A 22744-nucleotide genomic window follows, 5' to 3' on the forward strand; every position below is an offset into this window, starting at 1 on the left:
TAGCAGATGGGTAAAACCATGTGCACTGCAGGGGAGGCAGATATAACATGTGCAGAGAGAGTTAGATTTGGGTGGGTTATATTGTTTCTGTGCAGGGTAAATACTGGCTGCTTTATTTTTACACTGCAAATTAGATTGCAGATTGAACACACCACACCCAAATCTAACTCTCTCTGCACATGTTAAATCTGCCTCCCCTGCAGTGCACATGGTTTTGCCCAACTGCTAACAAAATTCCTGCTGCGATCAACTTGGAATTACCCCCAATCTCAGAGCACCATGTTATCTTACAAGACTAAACTACACTATGCTATAAAATGCACACACATCCTTACTTACAGTGAGCGGATGGAACATAACCTCTGCACTGCCATATCTGTTCATCTCTTTCCTTATCACCTGTGATGGGTTACTTACACCCTGTAAACTGGATCTAACGAGAATTAAAAGCTTTCTACTGCAGAGATTTGGACACTCTTGCTTAATTTTATAGTACAGCAATAATTTGACCTCTGACCATTATAATTAATAAAAATAATAATGATAATAAAAAAATAAAAAAAACAACAACCATGTATTTATAGGGCACCACAATATTTCAATGTTATCCATTCCTTTATTCTGAAGTTTTGTTTTAGGAATTAACAGTTTAGATTCCGTCATGCTAGGCTTAGCTACTTAGCTCCCTTGCCTTCACTTACATCTGGATTATCAGTAAATCTTACTTTCCAAATAGTCCCGTATTCAATCATAGGCTCTATTTCCAGTGCTCAAGTCTCTGAATTAATGTGCAATGAGGAGTAATGTATATTGTAGACAAACTGAGCCAGGGCTGGTTTTAGATAAAATGTTGTCATACGCAGGAAATGTTGGGCCAGACCAGGTCTTGATCTACATAAGTCACTCCCAATTTGACTGCTGAGTCTGTGAGGTTGTGTGTTCCACTCTCATAGTTTACCAATGAGTCTCCCACTAGCTCTGAGTGGAGCTGCCCATGCTTTGTGGTCTTGTTATTATTCTTTGGGTGCTGTGATCTACAGCTGAATTACACCTGGTCTATTAGTTTGATATAATGGCTCACAATATGTACTGGCTGAAAAACACACTCCATCCTTTGTCCACTAAGACTGTCAGCACCAGTAACCAGCTGCCTTTATTTTTTTTTCTTCTGCAGCATATAGTAAAGGACAGAAGTGTAGGGCCCATAGAGACCTCCTCCCTCCCCACAAAGCCAGCCATGAAAGGAGGACTTTTGGTCCAAAATCTTGATAAATATGTTCACTGATCATGAAGGTTTTCACTGACAACTGTTATACTATCATCATCACCCCTTCAAACAATAGATACCTGTGAATGTGCTACCTCTGGAAGCTCTGATGATAGTATAACAGTTGTCAGTGAAAACCTTCATGATCAGTGAACATATTTATCAAGATTTTGGACCAAAAGTCCTCCTTTCAGGGCTGGCTTTGTGGGGAGGGAGGAGGTCTCTATGGGGGGTGTAGTACGGCTGACCGGCGGTCTCCTGACCGCCGGTCAGCTTACAGACGCCGGGATCCCGGCAGCATACAGACGCCGGGATCCCGGCGGGGAGGGGCGAGTGCAGCAAGCCCCTTGCGGGCTCGCTGCGCTCGCCACGCTGCGGGCTCAGTGGCGACCTGCGGTCGCCACGGGTTCTATTCCCACTCTATGGGTGTCGTGGACACCCACGAGTGGAAATAGTCCCTGTTGGTCGGCATGCCGACCATCGGGACAGTGACCCGTCGGGCTGGTGGAGGCGGTCACATGAATACCACCCGTTTGAAGCAATTTAACTGCACAGTAACTCAGTATTACAGGCTGGATCCTGAATGCAGAGTATATGACAACAGATAGTGAGCAACCACAATAAATAACTTGATGAAGGTGTGTTTTTCACCTGTATAGGGATATCACCAATGATGTAACTTGTGGTCAGGCATTCCAAAGTCCTGTACACTGGAGGTCAAGCAAAGGCAGGCAAGGATGAAGCAAAAGCATGTCCAAGTTCAAATACAAAAGGTCCGGTATACGAGAAGGTAATATCCAAAGTGTGAGATACAAGAAAGTCAAATTAACAGAGCCCGGTCCACAACAGGATCAGCAGGCAGAAAGAGTAGTCAAATGAGTAGCCGGAAACTCGTTACAAGTAATCTAGCACTGGAGCAAGGTATACATGTTCTGAAGGAACAGAAGGCAATCACTTAACACTGACTGCTATGTGAGGGGATGTAGTTAAAATACAGACAATCAGGATTTCAACGATCAGAATCCCGACACATTTCCGAGGTAAGTATCAGGGTTGGGGTTAGGCTGTGGTGGTGGGGTAGGTTATGGTTAGGCTGCGGGAGGGGTGGGTTAGAGGTAGGGTAAAAGTACTTACTGGGATGTATCGGGATTCTGAGTGCCGGTATTTCGTTTCCAATGTGTGAGATTTATGGCATTAGGGGGCGGGGAACTGAGTTTAGCAAAATGCTGGCTTCCTGTGCATGCATGCCTTAGATCCCACTGACAAAATACTGTATGACTCTGTCCTCCTGTAGCTGCAAATAATAGTGCTGAAAGTATAAGACCCAATCTCCTGACCAACCTCAACTAAGTGGGACGGAACTTATAAGAGCATTGCAGAATATAACACTGAGCCTAGGGTTGCCTTCTCTCCCGGATTTCCTGGATTCTCCAGGATTTGGTGGCAACCCTCCAGGAGGCTTTTCCCCTCTCCCGAGTTCCAGGATTTTCCCGGAATAAGGGGACTCCGCCTCCACCAGCCCACAAACCAGTAGGACTGCTGGGGGCGGCGGTGCGTGCGGTGCGCACATAGGGGACGCGGATGGCCGTGACGTGTCACGTGAGTGAAGGGAAGCAGGGGAGGATTGAGGGAGACCGTGACGTCAAGATGAGTAACAGGCGCAGCAGGGTGGACTGGCGGTGGACGGTGACTGGGAGCAGCAGCAGGCAGCATGTCTCTGTCGGTGCCGGCACTGCCGTAGCCTAGGTAGGATTCCTAGGTGTGTGTGGGACTTGCATGTCAGATGGTGTGTGAATGCTGTGATACCGTAGAAACAGGGCAAATGGGGGGGATAGGGAGCAGTGTGAGGCACGAGGTGAGCACAGTGAGATGTGTTATGAGGTGAGTACTGTGAGGAATGGGCGGAGTGGTGTGAGGAGATCAGTGTGATGGTGGGGGGTGCCGTGCAGTCTGAGGTAAGGTGTCAAGAGAGCAGTGCGAGGGGTGGGAGGGTGCAGTGTGAGGTAAGATGTGAGGAGAGCCATCGGCAGGTTTATTTACATGAACATTGCTTGGTGTCGGGGGTTGGGATTGGGGTGGTGGATCTCCAGGAATCGATGATGCATGAGGTGGCAACCCTAGCTGAGCCTGACATCTAAAGTAAGCTTTTCACCTTCTATCAACTTCGATTGGTCACACCTAATATTGCTTTGATTTAGATTTCTCTTCTGTTCATTCACTTTGCATTTTGTTAATTGATAAATAAAAAATAAGCTATTAACACTTCTATTTTTAAAAGCATTCTTACTTTGCAGCATTTTTTCTACACCTGCCTAAAACTTTTGCACAGTACTGTAGGTGATACAGTACTCCAACTGATAGCAGTACTACAATTGATAGAGGTAGCTAAGAGGAGGTGTACTCAGAGAAACTAACACTGAAAAAGCGATGAGATAGGTTGGATGAGAACCAAGAAAGGTCTGCGTCTTGAAGACCTGCAGTAAGGATTGTAGTGTTTGTATGAGAAGAGAGTGGTCAACAGTGTCAAAAACAGTAGATATCTAGGTGAATAAGAAGTGAGTAATGGCCTTTAGACTTAGCAGTGACCAGATCATTCTGTCTCTGTGGAGGGTTGGGGGCAAAAGCCTAACTGAAGTGGGTCCAATACATTGTGTGAGTGAAGAAAGTGTGTGAGGAGAGTTTAGGCAAGTATCTTAAACAGCTTGGAGGGGCATGGGAGCTGAGAGAGGGGATGGTAATTTGAGAGAGAGTTAGGGTCAGAATTTTGTTTTTTAGACTGTAATCACTGCATGTTTGAACAGAGATGGAAAGATAGTGATACCAGTAGATAGATAGTGATTACAGATTTTAAGTTTGGGATGAGCACAGGATACAGAGCTATGGTGGTCATTCTGAGTAGTTCGCTCGGTGCCGTTTTTCGCAACGGAGCGATTAGGTGGAAAATGCACTGCGCGCATGCGTTCAGTAATTTAACACAAAACTTTGGAGATTTGCACAAGCTCGAGCGAAGTTTTTTCATCGCTCGAGTGATCGTTGTGTGATTGACAGGAAGTGGGTGTTTCTGGGCGGAAACTGGCCGTTTTCAGGGAGTGTGCTAAAAAACGCAGGCGTTCCAGGTAAAAACGCAGGAGTGGCTGAAGAAACGGGGGAGTGGCTGGCCGAACGCAGGGCGCGTTTGTGACATCAAACCAGGAACTAAACGAACTGAGGTGATCGCAATCTAGGAGTAGGTCTGAAACTACTCAGAAACGGCAAGGAATTATTTAGTAGCAGTTCTGCTAATCTTTCGTTCGCTATTCTGCTAAGCTAAGATACACTCCCAGAGGGCGGAGGCCTAGCGTGTGCAATGTTGCTAAACGCAGCTAGCGAGCGAACAACTTGGAATGACCACCTATAGGTAGTAGATTAGGCAGATGAGAAGAGTGTAGATACGTCAACTTCATTTGTGGGATCACATGAAGAGAAGATGCCAGGGGGTTCAGAAAGGGAATTGAGCTGACCATTGGCTGTGGAAAAGCATACCATTTCATTTTGGATCTTATCAATCTTATCCTTGAAATAGGAAGCGAGATCTTGTGCACTAATAGTAGCTGTAGGGTTTGGTGAGGGAGGGATAAGAAGTGATTTAAATGTATTAAAAAGTCACTTGGGGTTAGAGGCTTGAGCAGAGATGAGAGATGGGAAATATGTCCAGAGCATTGTAACAAGAATGATAAATGGTCGTATATGTGAGGAAGTCACATGGAGTACAAGATTTATGTCACTTTTTTTTGTAGGTGTCTTGTTAATTTAGAGTGCCACGGTTGACATCTAAGTCTACGTTGAGTAAATGAAGAAAGACGTATTTATAAACCCCATATTGGGCGACATACAATTACCCGCTGTCATTTACCCCAGGTAATTGCATCAATGGGGGCTGTCCAATTAGCCCCAATAGACAGGCGAAATAAAATCCCTGAAAACAGTCCCATTTTTGGGCAAAAACGGGCTGTTTCTACAAAAGGTTTCACTGAACGTGTGTGTTTTCTTAAGAATTTTTTTTTTCGGGGCGATCTAATTGTACAGCCTGTAAAAAAAAATATCAGTAAAACATCGGGAGAAATCGTGAAAAATGGATGTTTTTGGCACCTAATGTTTTATTGTAGCCCAACTGGATACCCACCATTGAATGTAAAAATGTATATAGAGAAAGAAAAGAAACAAATCTATATATTATTAGTGAATTTAGAGAGACATAGTTACAAACTACATGTTGAATGTAAAAATATATAGAGAGAAATAAAGAAACAAACACATCTACATATTAATAGCAGAAGGATGACTCTTATGAGTAATATATTTCTATGGTGCCGTTGCCTGATTAGGGCACAAATTGAAAGTTTTGGTCCGTAGATTTGCAGAAAAATATTGGCGTTGCAATTGTTTGCTTCATTTCGGAGTTACAGTATGTGGCAAAACGTCCGCCTGCCATTTACAATCCATCACCATTGTGCTCTGGAAAAATGTGACAGTTGATGAACTCTCCCTGTACACCTGCTGGGTAACATGAAACTTGTGACCTGCTGGGTGGTCTGGAAACTGTGACAGTTATTTGCAGCCACTAACTAAGCAGGGATTTTTTTACATTTCTACTCCTAAGGGAGTAAAATTGGGTAAAATGTTGCACCCAGCAAACCTTTGCCTGGTTGAAACTGGGCACATCAGCTAGTTATCACTAGCTGACTGTAGTCTGAGTATATCATCACTTGCCACTAATAGTTTAATACTTGCCACATGCCTAGTCATTTTATACGGGTGGATGTGTGGTTACTCACTTGGAACTATTAGCTAAATTCACATTTAGGTGACTACTTTTGTGTTTCTTACCAAGTCCTTGGCATTCAATGAGATGTCATCCCACCAGGGGGAAATGAACTCAAAGTCACAATTCAGGATCCTGCTGTACATGTACTGATCACCCCTTGCATCATAGAATGGTTCAAACCCACATAAGCTATAAAGATTAAAGACAAGACATTTATATAGTTTCAAATCATTACTGTGTATCTGTTTGTCACTATTGTTACTATAAAAATAACCAGATTGTAGGTATGTCTTCCTACACCTAAGTATCCTCTCATTCAGCATGTACACTGAGCTGATATAGTGTTGAAATCAAGATGACTGTAATTACACCCACATGTGAGTTGCCCTGCCCCTATCCATACACTTGATACCACAGCTATCATAAATATCACTGTGCACTAGTAACAGCCCTATCCTTGGTGCAATATATGCTAGCTCCTGCATATGAATCGGAATCGCTTGGTAAATGAGCATGTGCAGTGTATTAACGCACAAGATCCAGCCGCAAAATTACTTGACTTCAAATGTGCACTGGCCCCTGAGTGTCTGTGTTTGTAGTATGGTCACACAGGTGCAAGATCAAATTGCCACATTCACATTAGAGATGAGCGCCTGAAATTTTTCGGGTTTTGTGTTTTGGTTTTGGGTTCGGTTCCGCGGCCGTGTTTTGGGTTCGAACGCGTTTTGGCAAAACCTCACCGAATTATTTTTGTCGGATTCGGGTGTGTTTTGGATTCGGGTGTTTTTTTTCCAAAAACACTAAAAAACAGCTTAAATCATAGAATTTGGGGGTCATTTTGATCCCAAAGTATTATTAACCTCAAAAACCATAATTTCCACTCATTTTCAGTCTATTCTGAATACCTCACACCTCACAATATTATTTTTAGTCCTAAAATTTGCACCGAGGTCGCTGTGTGAGTAAGATAAGCGACCCTAGTGGCCGACACAAACACCGGGCCCATCTAGGAGTGGCACTGCAGTGTCACGCAGGATGTCCCTTCCAAAAAACCCTCCCCAAACAGCACATGACGCAAAGAAAAAAAGAGGCGCAATGAGGTAGCTGTGTGAGTAAGATTAGCGACCCTAGTGGCCGACACAAACACCGGGCCCATCTAGGAGTGGCACTGCAGTGTCACGCAGGATGGCCCTTCCAAAAAACCCTCCCCAAACAGCACATGACGCAAAGAAAAAAAGAGGCGCAATGAGGTAGCTGTGTGAGTAAGATTAGCGACCCTAGTGGCCGACACAAACACCGGGCCCATCTAGGAGTGGCACTGCAGTGTCACGCAGGATGTCCCTTCCAAAAAACCCTCCCCAAACAGCACATGACGCAAAGAAAAAAAGAGGCGCAATGAGGTAGCTGTGTGAGTAAGATTAGCGACCCTAGTGGCCGACACAAACACCGGGCCCATCTAGGAGTGGCACTGCAGTGTCACGCAGGATGTCCCTTCCAAAAAACCCTCCCCAAACAGCACATGACGCAAAGAAAAAGAAAAGAAAAAAGAGGTGCAAGATGGAATTGTCCTTGGGCCCTCCCACCCACCCTTATGTTGTATAAACAAAACAGGACATGCACACTTTAACCAACCCATCATTTCAGTGACAGGGTCTGCCACACGACTGTGACTGATATGACGGGTTGGTTTGGACCCCCCCCAAAAAAGAAGCAATTAATCTCTCCTTGCACAAACTGGCTCTACAGAGGCAAGATGTCCACCTCATCTTCACCCTCCGATATATCACCGTGTACATCCCCCTCCTCACAGATTATCAATTCGTCCCCACTGGAATCCACCATCTCAGCTCCCTGTGTACTTTGTGGAGGCAATTGCTGCTGGTCAATGTCTCCGCGGAGGAATTGATTATAATTCATTTTAATGAACATCATCTTCTCCACATTTTCTGGATGTAACCTCGTACGCCGATTGCTGACAAGGTGAGCGGCGGCACTAAACACTCTTTCGGAGTACACACTTGTGGGAGGGCAACTTAGGTAGAATAAAGCCAGTTTGTGCAAGGGCCTCCAAATTGCCTCTTTTTCCTGCCAGTATAAGTACGGACTGTGTGACGTGCCTACTTGGATGCGGTCACTCATATAATCCTCCACCATTCTATCAATGTTGAGAGAATCATATGCAGTGACAGTAGACGACATGTCCGTAATCGTTGTCAGGTCCTTCAGTCCGGACCAGATGTCAGCATCAGCAGTCGCTCCAGACTGCCCTGCATCACCGCCAGCGGGTGGGCTCGGAATTCTGAGCCTTTTCCTCGCACCCCCAGTTGCGGGAGAATGTGAAGGAGGAGATGTTGACAGGTCGCGTTCCGCTTGACTTGACAATTTTGTCACCAGCAGGTCTTTCAACCCCAGCAGACCTGTGTCTGCCGGAAAGAGAGATCCAAGGTAGGCTTTAAATCTAGGATCGAGCACGGTGGCCAAAATGTAGTGCTCTGATTTCAACAGATTGACCACCCGTGAATCCTTGTTAAGCGAATTAAGGGCTGCATCCACAAGTCCCACATGCCTAGCGGAATCGCTCCGTGTTAGCTCCTCCTTCAATGCCTCCAGCTTCTTCTGCAAAAGCCTGATGAGGGGAATGACCTGACTCAGGCTGGCAGTGTCTGAACTGACTTCACGTGTGGCAAGTTCAAAGGGCATCAGAACCTTGCACAACGTTGAAATCATTCTCCACTGCACTTGAGACAGGTGCATTCCACCTACTATATCGTGCTCAATTGTATAGGCTTGAATGGCCTTTTGCTGCTCCTCCAACCTCTGAAGCATATAGAGGGTTGAATTCCACCTCGTTACCACTTCTTGCTTCAGATGATGGCAGGGCAGGTTCAGTAGTTTTTGGTGGTGCTCCAGTTTTCTGTACGTGGTGCCTGTACGCCGAAAGTGTCCCGCAATTCTTCTGGCCACCGACAGCATCTCTTGCACGCCCCTGTCGTTTTTAAAAAAATTCTGCACCACCAAATTCAAGGTATGTGCAAAACATGGGACGTGCTGGAATTGGCCCAGATTTAATGCACACACAATATTGCTGGCGTTGTCCGATGCCACAAATCCACAGGAGAGTCCAATTGGGGTAAGCCATTCCGCGATGATCTTCCTCAGTTGCCGTAAGAGGTTTTCAGCTGTGTGCGTATTCTGGAAAGCGGTGATACAAAGCGTAGCCTGCCTAGGAAAGAGTTGGCGTTTGCGAGATGCTGCTACTGGTGCCGCCGCTGCTGTTCTTGCGGCGGGAGTCCATACATCTACCCAGTGGGCTGTCACAGTCATATAGTCCTGACCCTGCCCTGCTCCACTTGTCCACATGTCCGTGGTTAAGTGGACATTGGGTACAGCTGCATTTTTTAGGACACTGGTGACTCTTTTTCTGAGGTCTGTGTACATTTTCGGTATCGCCTGCCTAGAGAAATGGAACCTAGATGGTATTTGGTACCGGGGACACAGTACCTCCAACAAGTCTCTAGTTGGCTCTGCAGTAATGATGGATACCGGAACCACGTTTCTCACCACCCAGGATGCCAAGGCCTCAGTTATCCGCTTTGCAGTAGGATGACTGCTGTGATATTTCATCTTCCTCGCAAAGGACTGTTGAACAGTCAATTGCTTACTGGAAGTAGTACAAGTGGGCTTACGACTTCCCCTCTGGGATGACCATCGACTCCCAGCGGCAACAACAGCAGCGCCAGCAGCAGTAGGCGTTACACGCAAGGATGCATCGGAGGAATCCCAGGCAGGAGAGGACTCGTCAGACTTGCCAGTGACATGGCCTGCAGGACTATTGGCATTCCTGGGGAAGGAGGAAATTGACACTGAGGGAGTTGGTGGGGTGGTTTGCGTGAGCTTGGTTACAAGAGGAAGGGATTTACTGGTCAGTGGACTGCTTCCGCTGTCACCCAAAGTTTTTGAACTTGTCACTGACTTATTATGAATGCGCTGCAGGTGACGTATAAGGGAGGATGTTCCGAGGTGGTTAACGTCCTTACCCCTACTTATTACAGCTTGACAAAGGGAACACACGGCTTGACACCTGTTGTCCGCATTTCTGGTGAAATACCTCCACACCGAAGAGCTGATTTTTTTGGTATTTTCACCTGGCATGTCAACGGCCATATTCCTCCCACGGACAACAGGTGTCTCCCCGGGTGCCTGACTTAAACAAACCACCTCACCATCAGAATCCTCCTGGTCAATTTCCTCCCCAGCGCCAGCAACACCCATATCCTCCTCATCCTGGTGTACTTCAACACTGACATCTTCAATCTGACTATCAGGAACTGGACTGCGGGTGCTCCTTCCAGCACTTGCAGGGGGCGTGCAAATGGTGGAAGGCGCATGCTCTTCACGTCCAGTGTTGGGAAGGTCAGGCATCGCAACCGACACAATTGGACTCTCCTTGTGGATTTGGGATTTCAAAGAACGCACAGTTCTTTGCGGTGCTTTTGCCAGCTTGAGTCTTTTCAGTTTTCTAGCGAGAGGCTGAGTGCTTCCATCCTCATGTGAAGCTGAACCACTAGCCATGAACATAGGCCAGGGCCTCAGCCGTTCCTTGCCACTCCGTGTGGTAAATGGCATATTGGCAAGTTTACGCTTCTCCTCCGACAATTTTATTTTAGGTTTTGGAGTCCTTTTTTTACTGATATTTGGTGTTTTGGTTTTGACATGCTCTGTACTATGCCATTGGGCATCGGCCTTGGCAGACGACGTTGCTGGCATTTCATCGTCTCGGCCATGACTAGTGGCAGCAGCTTCAGCACGAGGTGGAAGTGGATCTTGATCTTTCCCTAATTTTGGAACCTCAACATTTTTGTTCTCCATATTTTAATAGGCACAACTAAAAGGCACCTCAGGTAAACAATGGAGATGGATGGATTGGATACTAGTATACAATTATGGACGGGCTGCCGAGTGCCGACACAGAGGTAGCCACAGCCGTGAACTACCGCACTGTACTGTGTCTGCTGCTAATATATAGACTGGTTGATAAAGAGATAGTATACTCGTAACTAGTATGTATGTATAAAGAAAGAAAAAAAAACCACGGTTAGGTGGTATATACAATTATGGACGGGCTGCCGAGTGCCGACACAGAGGTAGCCACAGCCGTGAACTACCGCACTGTACTGTGTCTGCTGCTAATATATAGACTGGTTGATAAAGAGATAGTATACTCGTAACTAGTATGTATGTATAAAGAAAGAAAAAAAAACCACGGTTAGGTGGTATATACAATTATGGACGGGCTGCCGAGTGCCGACACAGAGGTAGCCACAGCCGTGAACTACCGCACTGTACTGTGTCTGCTGCTAATATATAGACTGGTTGATAAAGAGATAGTATACTCGTAACTAGTATGTATGTATAAAGAAAGAAAAAAAAACCACGGTTAGGTGGTATATACAATTATGGACGGGCTGCCGAGTGCCGACACAGAGGTAGCCACAGCCGTGAACTACCGCACTGTACTGTGTCTGCTGCTAATATATAGACTGGTTGATAAAGAGATAGTATACTCGTAACTAGTATGTATGTATAAAGAAAGAAAAAAAAAACACGGTTAGGTGGTATATACAATTATGGACGGGCTGCCGAGTGCCGACACAGAGGTAGCCACAGCCGTGAACTACCGCACTGTACTGTGTCTGCTGCTAATATATAGACTGGTTGATAAAGAGATAGTATACTCGTAACTAGTATGTATGTATAAAGAAAGAAAAAAAAACCACGGTTAGGTGGTATATACAATTATGGACGGGCTGCCGAGTGCCGACACAGAGGTAGCCACAGCCGTGAACTACCGCACTGTACTGTGTCTGCTGCTAATATATAGACTGGTTGATAAAGAGATAGTATACTCGTAACTAGTATGTATGTATAAAGAAAGAAAAGAAAACCACGGTTAGGTGGTATATACAATTATGGACGGGCTGCCGAGTGCCGACACAGAGGTAGCCACAGCCGTGAACTACCGCACTGTACTGTGTCTGCTGCTAATATATAGACTGGTTGATAAAGAGATAGTATACTCGTAACTAGTATGTATGTATAAAGAAAGAAAAAAAAACCACGGTTAGGTGGTATATACAATTATGGACGGGCTGCCGAGTGCCGACACAGAGGTAGCCACAGCCGTGAACTACCGCACTGTACTGTGTCTGCTGCTAATATAGACTGGTTGATAAAGAGATAGTATACTACTAATATTATATACTGGTGGTCAGGTCACTGGTCACTAGTCACACTGGCAGTGGCACTCCTGCAGCAAAAGTGTGCACTGTTTAATTTTAATATAATATTATGTACTCCTGGCTCCTGCTATAACCTATAACTGGCACTGCAGTAGTGCTCCCCAGTCTCCCCCACAATTATAAGCTGTGTGAGCTGAGCAGTCAGACAGATATATAATATATATAGATGATGCAGCACACTGGCCTGAGCCTGAGCAGTGCACACAGATATGGTATGTATGTGACTGAGTCACTGTGTGCTGTGTATCGCTTTTTTCAGGCAGAGAACGGATTATAAATAAAAGTGGTGGTCACTGGTCACTATCAGCAAAACTCTGCACTGTACACTACTGAGTACTCCTAATGCTCCCCAAAATTAGTAAATCAAGTGTCTAAACGGAGAGGACGCCAGCCACGTCCTCTCCCTATCAATCTCAATGCACGTGTGAAAATGGCAGCGACGCGCGGCTCCTTATATAGAATCCGAGTCTCGCGATAGAATCCGAGCCTCGCGAGAATCCGACAGCGTCATGATGACGTTCGGGCGCGCTCGGGTTAACCGAGCAAGGCGGGAAGATCCGAGTCGCTCGGACCCGTGAAAAAAAACATGAAGTTCTGGCGGGTTCGGATTCAGAGAAACCGAACCCGCTCATCTCTAATTCACATACTTGCCAATGTTCTGCAATCTCTACTTTTAAGTGTAAGCAGATATGTACAGTAGCTAGCTTTTCACTTGACGAGTCATAAGACCACAATGACCAATCACTGCACACACAGGCCTGTCAAGATTTCTCACACAATGATTAAAATTCTATTCAGTAAGATCAGTACAGCGTGATCTTGATTTGATTCAGCAATTTGGAATGTAAAAGCATAATGGTTATGAACAGATGAATATGAAGGAGAAACCTGCAGTGTGATTTTACTAATCTGTGGACAATCTATATTGCAGTGGACCCAAAACAGTTCCTGTTTTCCAGGTTACCTGTGGATCTTTAATATGTTACAGACAGTAACACACTTGTGCCCCTGCTACGTGACTTTTTAAAAAAAGTGACCTGTTTGTGGCCTGAGGACCAAGTTTGAGAACCATTGCTGTATTGTTTGCAGCATTTAAAAAATTAAAATGAGAGTGGTTTAAAAAAATAAAATTGGTCAATCTCACGGGATGCGGTTATGTGCAATCACTATACCGACGCCGGGATCCTGAACAGTTAACAGCCCTGAGGTCAGGGACTATTCCCACTCGTGGGTGTCCACGACACCCATAGACAGGGAATAGAACCTGTGGCAAGTGCAGCGAGCCCGCTGCGTGGCGAGTGAAGTCAGCACATGTGGAGCTTCGTTGCGCTCGCCGCCCCTCTTCCCCTGCCGGCCACCTAACAACCGGGATACCGGCGTCGGTACGGTGACCGGCGGTTGGCCAAACCCAATCCAATCTCACTACACTTGTGTACCGGGGCGGGGGAGGGGGGCTAATTTGCAAGAAACACCTTGAAAATTGCAGTTTTCGGGGTATCTCCCACAAAATGTACATATCCACAGGATGGGATGCAGTCAAGATGGCGGCTATTGGGATCCTGGCAGTTGAAATACCGACGCCAGGATCCTGACACCTGTCAGAATCCCGATGACAGGACTCAGAATGGGCCAGGAGACCGATGCTGGAATCCCGACAGCTGGCATCCAGACTGTAAGTATACTCGCAATCATAGGTTTAGGGATGGGAGAGGGGGGTAGGTTTAGGCTGCAGGGGGAGGGGGAGTTTAGGCACCCATGGGGGGGGGGGGTTAGGTCTAGGCAACGGGGACGGGGGTTAGGAATTGGCACCTCGGCAGGGGGGATTTATGGTAAGGCACTAAGGGGGGAGGTTCGGCTTACAGTGTGGGAAGGGAGGACCCGGATTAGGGGGGTGAGGAGAGCATCCCTTACTCACCAGTGACGTGCGATGAGTCAAAGCCTTTCCTGTCATACTAATGTATACACCAGAGTTTTTACTATATAAAGTATATGAAAAAGAAAAAAAAGATATAATATCTTCTTTGTATTATTCTAATCATTTTTATAGTGAAAACTCTGGAGTAAGAAGTCTATCTTTTCCACACATCTCTGATCAAAACCTCACCAAATTTCTAGCGGTATATGCTACTGCACCTGTGTATGATGCCCACATGTACCCTTTGGATCATATATTGTGTGTAAATTTGGCTCTGGTACTAGCCAGTGCCTCCTGAGCCATTTACCTCACCGCACATCCCTGCTATTCACCCCTGTCGATCTTTACATCAACGGGATCCCAGCGTCAGTATTACTACCACCAGGATCTCATACTGATTCCCACAAGATGTATGTAGGGGCACATCAGCATCTGAGCTATTTGCTGCATTAAACGATAATAATAATAATAATAATAATTTCTGATCGCATTAACAACCTCCATAGGTTTCTATAGAGGTTTCTATAGTGGTTGCTATATTGTGAGATTTACCAAGCGAGGTAATTAGCTTTGGTAATTTACCGCGGCTAATAGGATACCACCTTTATATTATATACTCTTCACTGATACAGTGAACTGAGCGGAAAAGCATGCTGTACTCAACCACTATGTAGAGTAAAATAAAGGTGTTTAATTGGTAGAGTAATATTCATTATTGCATTTTTTTATTTTATGACACAATTAATGTAGCGAGGATTCCACAAATGTCCTCAGTGTCTATTATAATACAATACAATACAAAATAAGAAAATACACAAAAAATGTTCTTACAGGATGTATGTAATGACTCCAACAGACCACATATCAACTTCTGGACCGTAAGGGGAAACATGAAGAATTTCTGGTGCTGAAAGTAGAAATTAAAGGAATGTCTTGTAAGTTATTTTTTTTCCTTTCCAAGAGTAATGTGTTATAAATAATTTATGAATAATATAGGTCTAACTAATATCTCACTAGAAATAAAAGTATGATCAAGACAATTTAGAGGAGTGTTTGATCCTGGTCTAGTAATAAATAATAGTGTCAAGGATCTACTTTCAATGGAAACGTATTTGAAGCAACACTAAAAAAAACTCACAAACAAGCAACTGAAAGAAATATATATAAAAAAAGAAAAATAAACACATAATAATAATAATATTAATAATAATAATAATAATAATAATAACAAAAAAAAAAACTTGTGGTGTAAATACAAAATTCCAGTGCTCATCAATTATGGAAAAAAAAGTTGTGTTTTCTTTAAAGCTTAAAAACACTTTTATTTGTACAGCACTACATTGGATATATAAATATTAATATAAAAAAAAGGATTAACCCACTAGATTGAATACACTATGAAATAGCACATGTAAAAGTTTTTGGATGTAGTATCTTTTCAGTTGGTTGTTTTATTGTTGTAGGAATGCTACAGTACATGTAGCGTAGTAGCACATGTTTATCCAGTAAGGAATCACTCTGTTTTGCTTCTCAACATTCTTGTGCTTTCCACTTTAATGCCCTCTGTCCGTTTATCTCTTTCCAGTTCACTTCCCAGTTTACGCCTAATACCCTAGACCAGTGGTTCTCAATCTCTGTCCATTAATACCCTTTTCAGACAGAAAAGTCTGATAGTCCCGGCAATTACCCAGCATTTCAGTGCCGGGTCGTTTTGCCGGGATCTGCCTGACCCCCCTTTCACACAGACATACAAATTACCGGGTCAAAAATTTCGACCCGGTAATTTGCAGATCAACACGGGTATTTTGTTTGTGTGAAAGGGTCAACCCGTGTCATAATTCCCGTGTCTCCGACCCTGGTAAATTCCATGGGTCGAAGTCCTGGGAATTACAACACGGGTTGACCCTTTCACACAGAAAAAGGACCCGCGTGTTTCATGAAATTACCGGGTGGAACTGCTTCACCCGGTAATTTCACTTTCTGTCTGAAAGGGGTATTAGTAACTTAACAGTTCAAGGTGTCTATTAATAAAGCAGTGAAAAGTGTGGAGAAGTGAGCCAGTGGAGAAGTTGCCCATGGCAACCAATAAGTATTTAAGTAACATCTATAATTTGCATACTTAAAATTATACAGAGCAGCTGATTGGTTGCCATGGTCAAATTCTCCACTGGCTCACTTTTCCTCTCTTTTCACTGCTTCATGAATAGACCTTAGTCTTGAAGATATCCATGTTTGTGCACAGATATCTGTATAAAATTGTATGGCTTGCTGTCTGGTAGAGAGTCTTATAGGGAGGTGGAGTGAGTTCCAAAGGAGGAGTGGCAGCATGGAAAAAGTCTTGAATGTAGGAGTTCAAGGATGATGTACTATATATTAGCCATACAAAATGATCACATTTACTGAGGTACTAAATAAATCATATGTGCCTAAGCATGGATATCTTCTAAACCTAGACTGTTAGGGTACCTTGAGGACAGTGGTACCTTAACTAAAATCACTCCTATTTTCCACCACCCATCCTGATGGTACCTCTTCAAGTATTAGCAGTATTACTTGCATGTTTCAAAAAACTTCATATGGAGAATCACACTAAACAATTGCCACTGTTTGTTCTTGGTTATGATGCAGGTCAGTGAAAAATCAGATTGCCACCATATTATGGGACATGATTTTCTCTTTCAGTGTTTATAATCAATATGTTTTCCTCAGCTGTGACTCATAACCCCTTAACTGGCTAATCATTTTAATAAAACATGTCACCAAAATTGATGATTTTTTAAATGCAAATTATGAATATAATGAATAAGTATAATGTATAATGAATCATCTAATCTGCAAATGTGTTAATAACATTATACATAGTTATTGTTTATGCAATTTGATTTAAAAAAAATGACCACTTTGGGAATAATTTTGGAAAAAATTACTTTACACAGTTTAAAAAACTCAGTTTGTTTTCTAAATGTTTAAAACTACTAAAAGAAGAGAAGCTAGCAGCAGAGGGTGAGCATTTCGAGGATCACCCATCTCTGCTGGTGTGCTGTGCTGCATGGAGGAGGCACTGTCACTGGGGCAGAGGTACGGCTGCTGCTGGGAGCTCAGACTGTGGGCAATCCTTTTAGAATCGCTGAACACAGTCTGGGTGACCATGGACAGCCACCTGTGGATGCCCTGAGCTCAGGCTGCAGGAATATTGTACACAGGGGTGTATCTACCCCTTGGCCAGGATGGCACTCACCAGGGGCGGCAGCTGTTGGCGGTTGCTGGCTGGGGAGCCAATCCTCAAATAAAGGTCCTGCTGGCCCGGTCTCATGGCCCCCTCTACTGGCCCAGCTGACACTACCTGGCACCCCTGGGTGCTGTACTTACAGGATTTGTGTTAAACTTTAGAACTCAAACCGGAAGCTACTATATGCTCTGCCTAGTGTGCACTTCCTTTAGCCGGTATCAGTGGCACTTGCTCTGGTGGGGTTCGATATTTGTGGGCACTTTTATCGGGACATCTCCTACCACCATCCTGGCCACCCACACTGCAGAGGGATACAAGTCTGCCTAAAGTATCTGCACTGTGGGACCACGTTCCAACAGACCATGCCTTGGACAAGGCTCAGCACCAGCAGCTTAAACGGAGGTGGGCATTTTGCAGCAAGTGTCTACCTGCATTACTGGCTACGCTATTACTGGAGATGCCCCCTAGACATACAGTATCCCCAGCCCAGCGACATACACTACCCCCCAACCCCCCAACCCCCACTCTCACCCACATGTACCTGAACTACCCCTGGCCCCAGGGACATACACTACCTGCACCCTCAGACCAAGGGACATAAATCACCTACCCTACCCCCTAGTGTCAGGAGTTAAACAGACGAATACACATCGCTCTCGGGGGATGGAGCCAAGCAAGTCAGCCATTACTGCAGGCAGGTCGGTCTCCTGGGGCAATTATGTATGTTTTATATTTTTCTTGTGGGGGTCAAAGTGTTTTATTATTTTCCTATTGAGGCCAATGTGCTTGTTATTTCCCTGTAGGAGCCATTGTGGGTTTTTTTTTAATTCTTTTTATGGTGGGGCAAATTTGTGCATTATTTCCTATGGGAGCCAATGTGTTTTGTCTGAGTTTGGGTCTGAGTTGAACCACGCATGCTAATGGTGTTCCTACAGATTGCAGTACAGATTCAGACATACAAACTAAGAAGTGTATTAGAAATGTGTTCGGAAAATCTGTGCAATTGAAAGTGGATAGAAGTTTTATCATTAGTATCTGAACTTGCACCAAACCCAAGCTAGGTGTAAAAGATTCATCAGATATAGACATCCTATCTGCATTGAAGTTAAATTACACTCCCAATAAATGCATACCCTTCAACTGTACCTTTTTGGCCGGTACAGTACCGGTTTTTTTTTATGGTCTGTACCGGCCAAAAAGGGCATTGTACTGGGTTTTGGCGTCTCCCAATCCTATTCATTCCTATGGAAGCATCACGAGGCCACACCCCTTTCCGAATTTGTACGGCTTTTCGGCACAGCAGTGTTGGAGGGTATTTAAATGAGGCTGTTCCTTGTGAATGCATAGTAACCGATTACTTACTATGCAAATTTTCATTTCATGGAAAGTGTTCTGACAACAGACAGACTATTCCATTTGCAGGATCATTCTCCGTCAGTTAGTTTAAGTCTGGTCTGACGCATGTTATTTCTTAACCTTCAGATTCTTCATTTACTTCTTTACCCTCTTTTTTGCACCCTACTTTCTCCCTCACTTCAGCCCCCTTATGTTCAGTCTTTCTCCCCACCACCTTCCCCACCTCTCCTCCTTTACACTCCTATAATATTGATTCAGGTTTAGTTTTCTGTTTCGATTTGGTAGTTATTACTCTATTCAATAATGTTATTCTGATGACCTTATTGATCATACTTTTTGGATTACTCACTTGAATCTTGAATAAAAATGAATAAACATATAAATGAACTACAGTATATAGATGTTCTAAATGTCCCTTATTAGAATATTGACTGTTTACATTGAGAGAAGCATATAAACCGTTGTACATTAGGTATTCTACTTACCACAGTAGCCTGGTGTTCCACATACAGTCTTCATGGCTACCTGGTCATCAATAATTTTGGATAGGCCAAAGTCCGCTTTAGCAATGAATAATAATAATTATTGATTAATGTACAACAGAAAAAACATTGCTCAGAAATGAGAATTATAACTGTACCTTTCAGGACAAGTAGGGATATGTAGTTTCACAACAGTTAGACACCATTCTTCATCTGACATTTGCAATATGTTTTGCACTATTTTTAGGAATTATACTTAAAGTACAGAATATTACTCTCATAACGTGAACAGACTATAAAGGTTATTTACTAGTAGTGTGCAAACCAAAACTACAACCATTGCAACATGCAGCAATTGATGTCTAATGGTTTAGTGCAACTTAATGAATGTGGATGAGATTTGGGGCCACATTTAACACAGTCCTTATTACCAGCTGCATATTTCATTTAGTATTGTAGTGACACTAACGAATATGCAGTTGTTTTTTAACATTACTTAGAGGTCCAGCGATGCCCCCTTCCCTGGCAACATCCTCCACGCAGCTGCTGGCAGCCTATCGCTGGGTACACACTTTTACGGTCATTCTGCTGATCGGGTTAACACTCCTGATCAGCAGATTACTTTGGGGAAGATGTATTAAGCCTGGGGAAGAGATAAAGAAGTGATAAAGCAGTGATAAGCACCAGGTGATAACGCACCAGCCAATCATTACAGATTTGAAAAATGACAGTTAAGGGGGGTACACATCGAGAGATCTGTTGTTAAATTCCAAGCAATCTGACTAGATTGCTTAGAAGTTAAGCACGGATCTCTCCGTGTGTAGGGTGCCGGCGATGCGCGGTCCAGCGCATCGCTATCGCCGGTTCTAGATTGGCCTGCATGCATGCCAAATCTAGTCAGGTCGCTCATTTCACCGCGGGTGAAATGAGCGCCCCCCCCTCGCTCAGCACACATTGCGCTGAGTGCTGAGTGGGGGGAGAGATGTGTGCTGAGCGTTCTGTGCTAGATCGCTCAGCAAGCACAGATGTTCCCCGTGTGTACGGGGCTTTAGGAGCTGACTGGCTGGTGCGTTATCATCATTTCATTGCAATGCAATATCACTTCTTTATCCCTTCTCCAGGCTTAATATATCAGCCTCTTTGTTTCCAGCTTGACCTACTGCCAGTCTCCTGCGAGCCCCGTGCACACTGTGCTAGGAATAGCTCAGTGTATATGTGCTTCTATGGGATCAGGAAGTCGGGCAACAAATATTAAACAGTACAGAAGATGCAACCTCCCGATTGCTGCAGGAACAGTATAAGCCGTTTATCCGCTAACGCTCCTGCAATGGTATAGCATACACACCTACACAGTTGTTGGCCCATTTGGCTTGATATCAGGTGATCAGGCCATGGGGGTCATTTCCGAGTTGATCGCTCGCTAGCAGTTTTTAGCAGCCGTGCAAACACATAGTCGCCGCCCACGGGGGAGTGTATTTTTGCTTTGCAGGAGTGCGAACGCCTGTGCAGCAGAGCGCCTGCAAACACATTTTGTGCAAAACAAGACCAGCCCTGTAGTTACTTACCCTGTGCGATGATTGCTGCGACGAGTGACACGGTAATGACGTCAGACACCCGCCCACCCCGGCCACGCCTGCATTTTTCTAAACACTCCCAGAAAACGGTCAGTTGACACCCATAAACGCCCTCTTCCTGTCAATCTCCTTGCGTTCGGCTGTGCGATTTGAATCATCGCTAGAACCAGTGCAAAACCACAATGGACTTCGTACCTGTACGACGCGCGTGCACATTGCGGTGCATACGCATGCGCAGATTAGCCTTTTTTTCACTGATCGCTACGTAGCGAACAACGGCAGCTAGCGATCAACTCAGAATGACCCCCCATGTTGTATAGGTGTGTATACAGCTTTATACTTACGCATGACTGAAAATCCAGGTGACTTTTTAGTCTCATATTCCAGAAGTTGAATTTAAAGACTGTCTTTTCTCTGTACTGACATTCTGTTTGTGTTATTTGTTGTTTGACATTGTCAGGTGTCAGTTCAATAGAACCTGACTCCTAGGGGTAGATTTACTAAAGCTTCTAAAACAGACAAGTGGTGATGTTGCCTATAGCAACCAATCAGATTATATCATTTTCTAGGGTGCACAAGTGAAATAATAGCTAGAATCTGATTGGTTGCCATGGGCAACACCACCACCTTTCGTTTTTAGAAACTATAGTAAATCTATTTACATACTAAATAGTTTGCTAATATTATTTATAAATCCCGAAGATAAACCTAATTACAAGTGCACATTGCAGAGCTGAGAGTTATACATTTTATACAGCACATATTTTTTATGAATCAGTACAGTACACAGTAATGGGCATATTTGTTTAATGGATTTTTGATAACAGATAAGACAATAAATAACATTTTCCATATTTTCTAGGGTGATACTTGCCTACTCTCCGAACAGTCCAGATTATACCTGGACTATGTCAATGCATGCAGTAGGTGTGGCTTTACTAATAATGGGTGTGACACTCACCGAGTGAGCACACAAACATAGGACAATTATGTAAATAAATGTGGTTTAGGGGCATATTTATTAATGATCAAGTCCTAGACCTGATAATTATAAATTCTTATCACTGCTATTGGAAATAAGAAATTATGTATCATCCCAGGTTCCTAAAGGAGTTTGCCCCTGCGGTGTGTAAGTGATGGGATTGCTAATCCAATCCCTTCACTGTTCTTCTGGGAGCTGTGCATGCGTGGGCTGCTAACAGGCAGAGTAGACAATGCCGTAAACTGTACGTTTTGCACAGGCTACAACAGCTAATGTCATCTGAAGATGGTGTCAGCCAGGCCCGGCAGTACCCGCTCAGCAAAGGGATGCAGTGCAGGTAGGCGCCAGGGGGGGAGAGGCGCTGTACCTGCTCTGCATCCCTGCTGCTGTACGACTGATGCTGCCAGCTGCCGCGCGCCTGTCATACTGTATGACAGGCAGCGTTGGCAGCTGTGTAGAAACTAGATATTAAGTGCGGCTCCTCTCCGGCACTATAATGGAGTGACCCATGATTCAGCAACCCCCCGCCCCCCCCCCCCCGGAGCGTGTGGTACGCTGGTAAGCTCCGCCCCCTTATAACCTGCAGTGCATCATCATACTGCTGCTGCGGCCCGCCTTGCCCCGACAGTCCCACTCCCTTGTCAGCAGCGCAACCCCCAGAAGCGCATATGAAGAAGAAGCGCGCTCTCCCAGACCCCAGTCACAGTGAGTCAGGCAGTGCCGGAGGCAGTAACTCAGCATCCTGAGTGCGTGGACCTAGCTCTGAGCTGTGCAGCACTTCAGGTCACTGGGCTGGGGGAGGGCACAGGGGAGCAAGAATTAGCATAACCACCGAG

The 22744-nt window shown here is 44.6% G+C and overlaps 1 protein-coding gene across 1 annotated transcript in view; it reads right to left on the reverse strand.

Annotated features, from left to right (window-relative positions):
* Positions 1–22744, reverse strand: part of LOC134901659 (calcium/calmodulin-dependent protein kinase type IV-like) — a 102856-nt gene that overhangs the window by 16484 nt on the left and 63628 nt on the right. Inside the window, exons 8-10 of the mRNA XM_063914333.1 lie at positions 19356–19430; positions 15117–15192; positions 6134–6260 (exon numbers count right to left, since the gene is read on the reverse strand). Of these exons, the coding sequence (XP_063770403.1) occupies positions 6134–6260; positions 15117–15192; positions 19356–19430 (278 nt within the window). The remainder of the gene's footprint in view (positions 1–6133; positions 6261–15116; positions 15193–19355; positions 19431–22744) is intronic.

This window comes from Pseudophryne corroboree, chromosome 1, assembly GCF_028390025.1.
Source record: "Pseudophryne corroboree isolate aPseCor3 chromosome 1, aPseCor3.hap2, whole genome shotgun sequence".
Classification (NCBI taxonomy): domain Eukaryota; kingdom Metazoa; phylum Chordata; class Amphibia; order Anura; family Myobatrachidae; genus Pseudophryne; species Pseudophryne corroboree.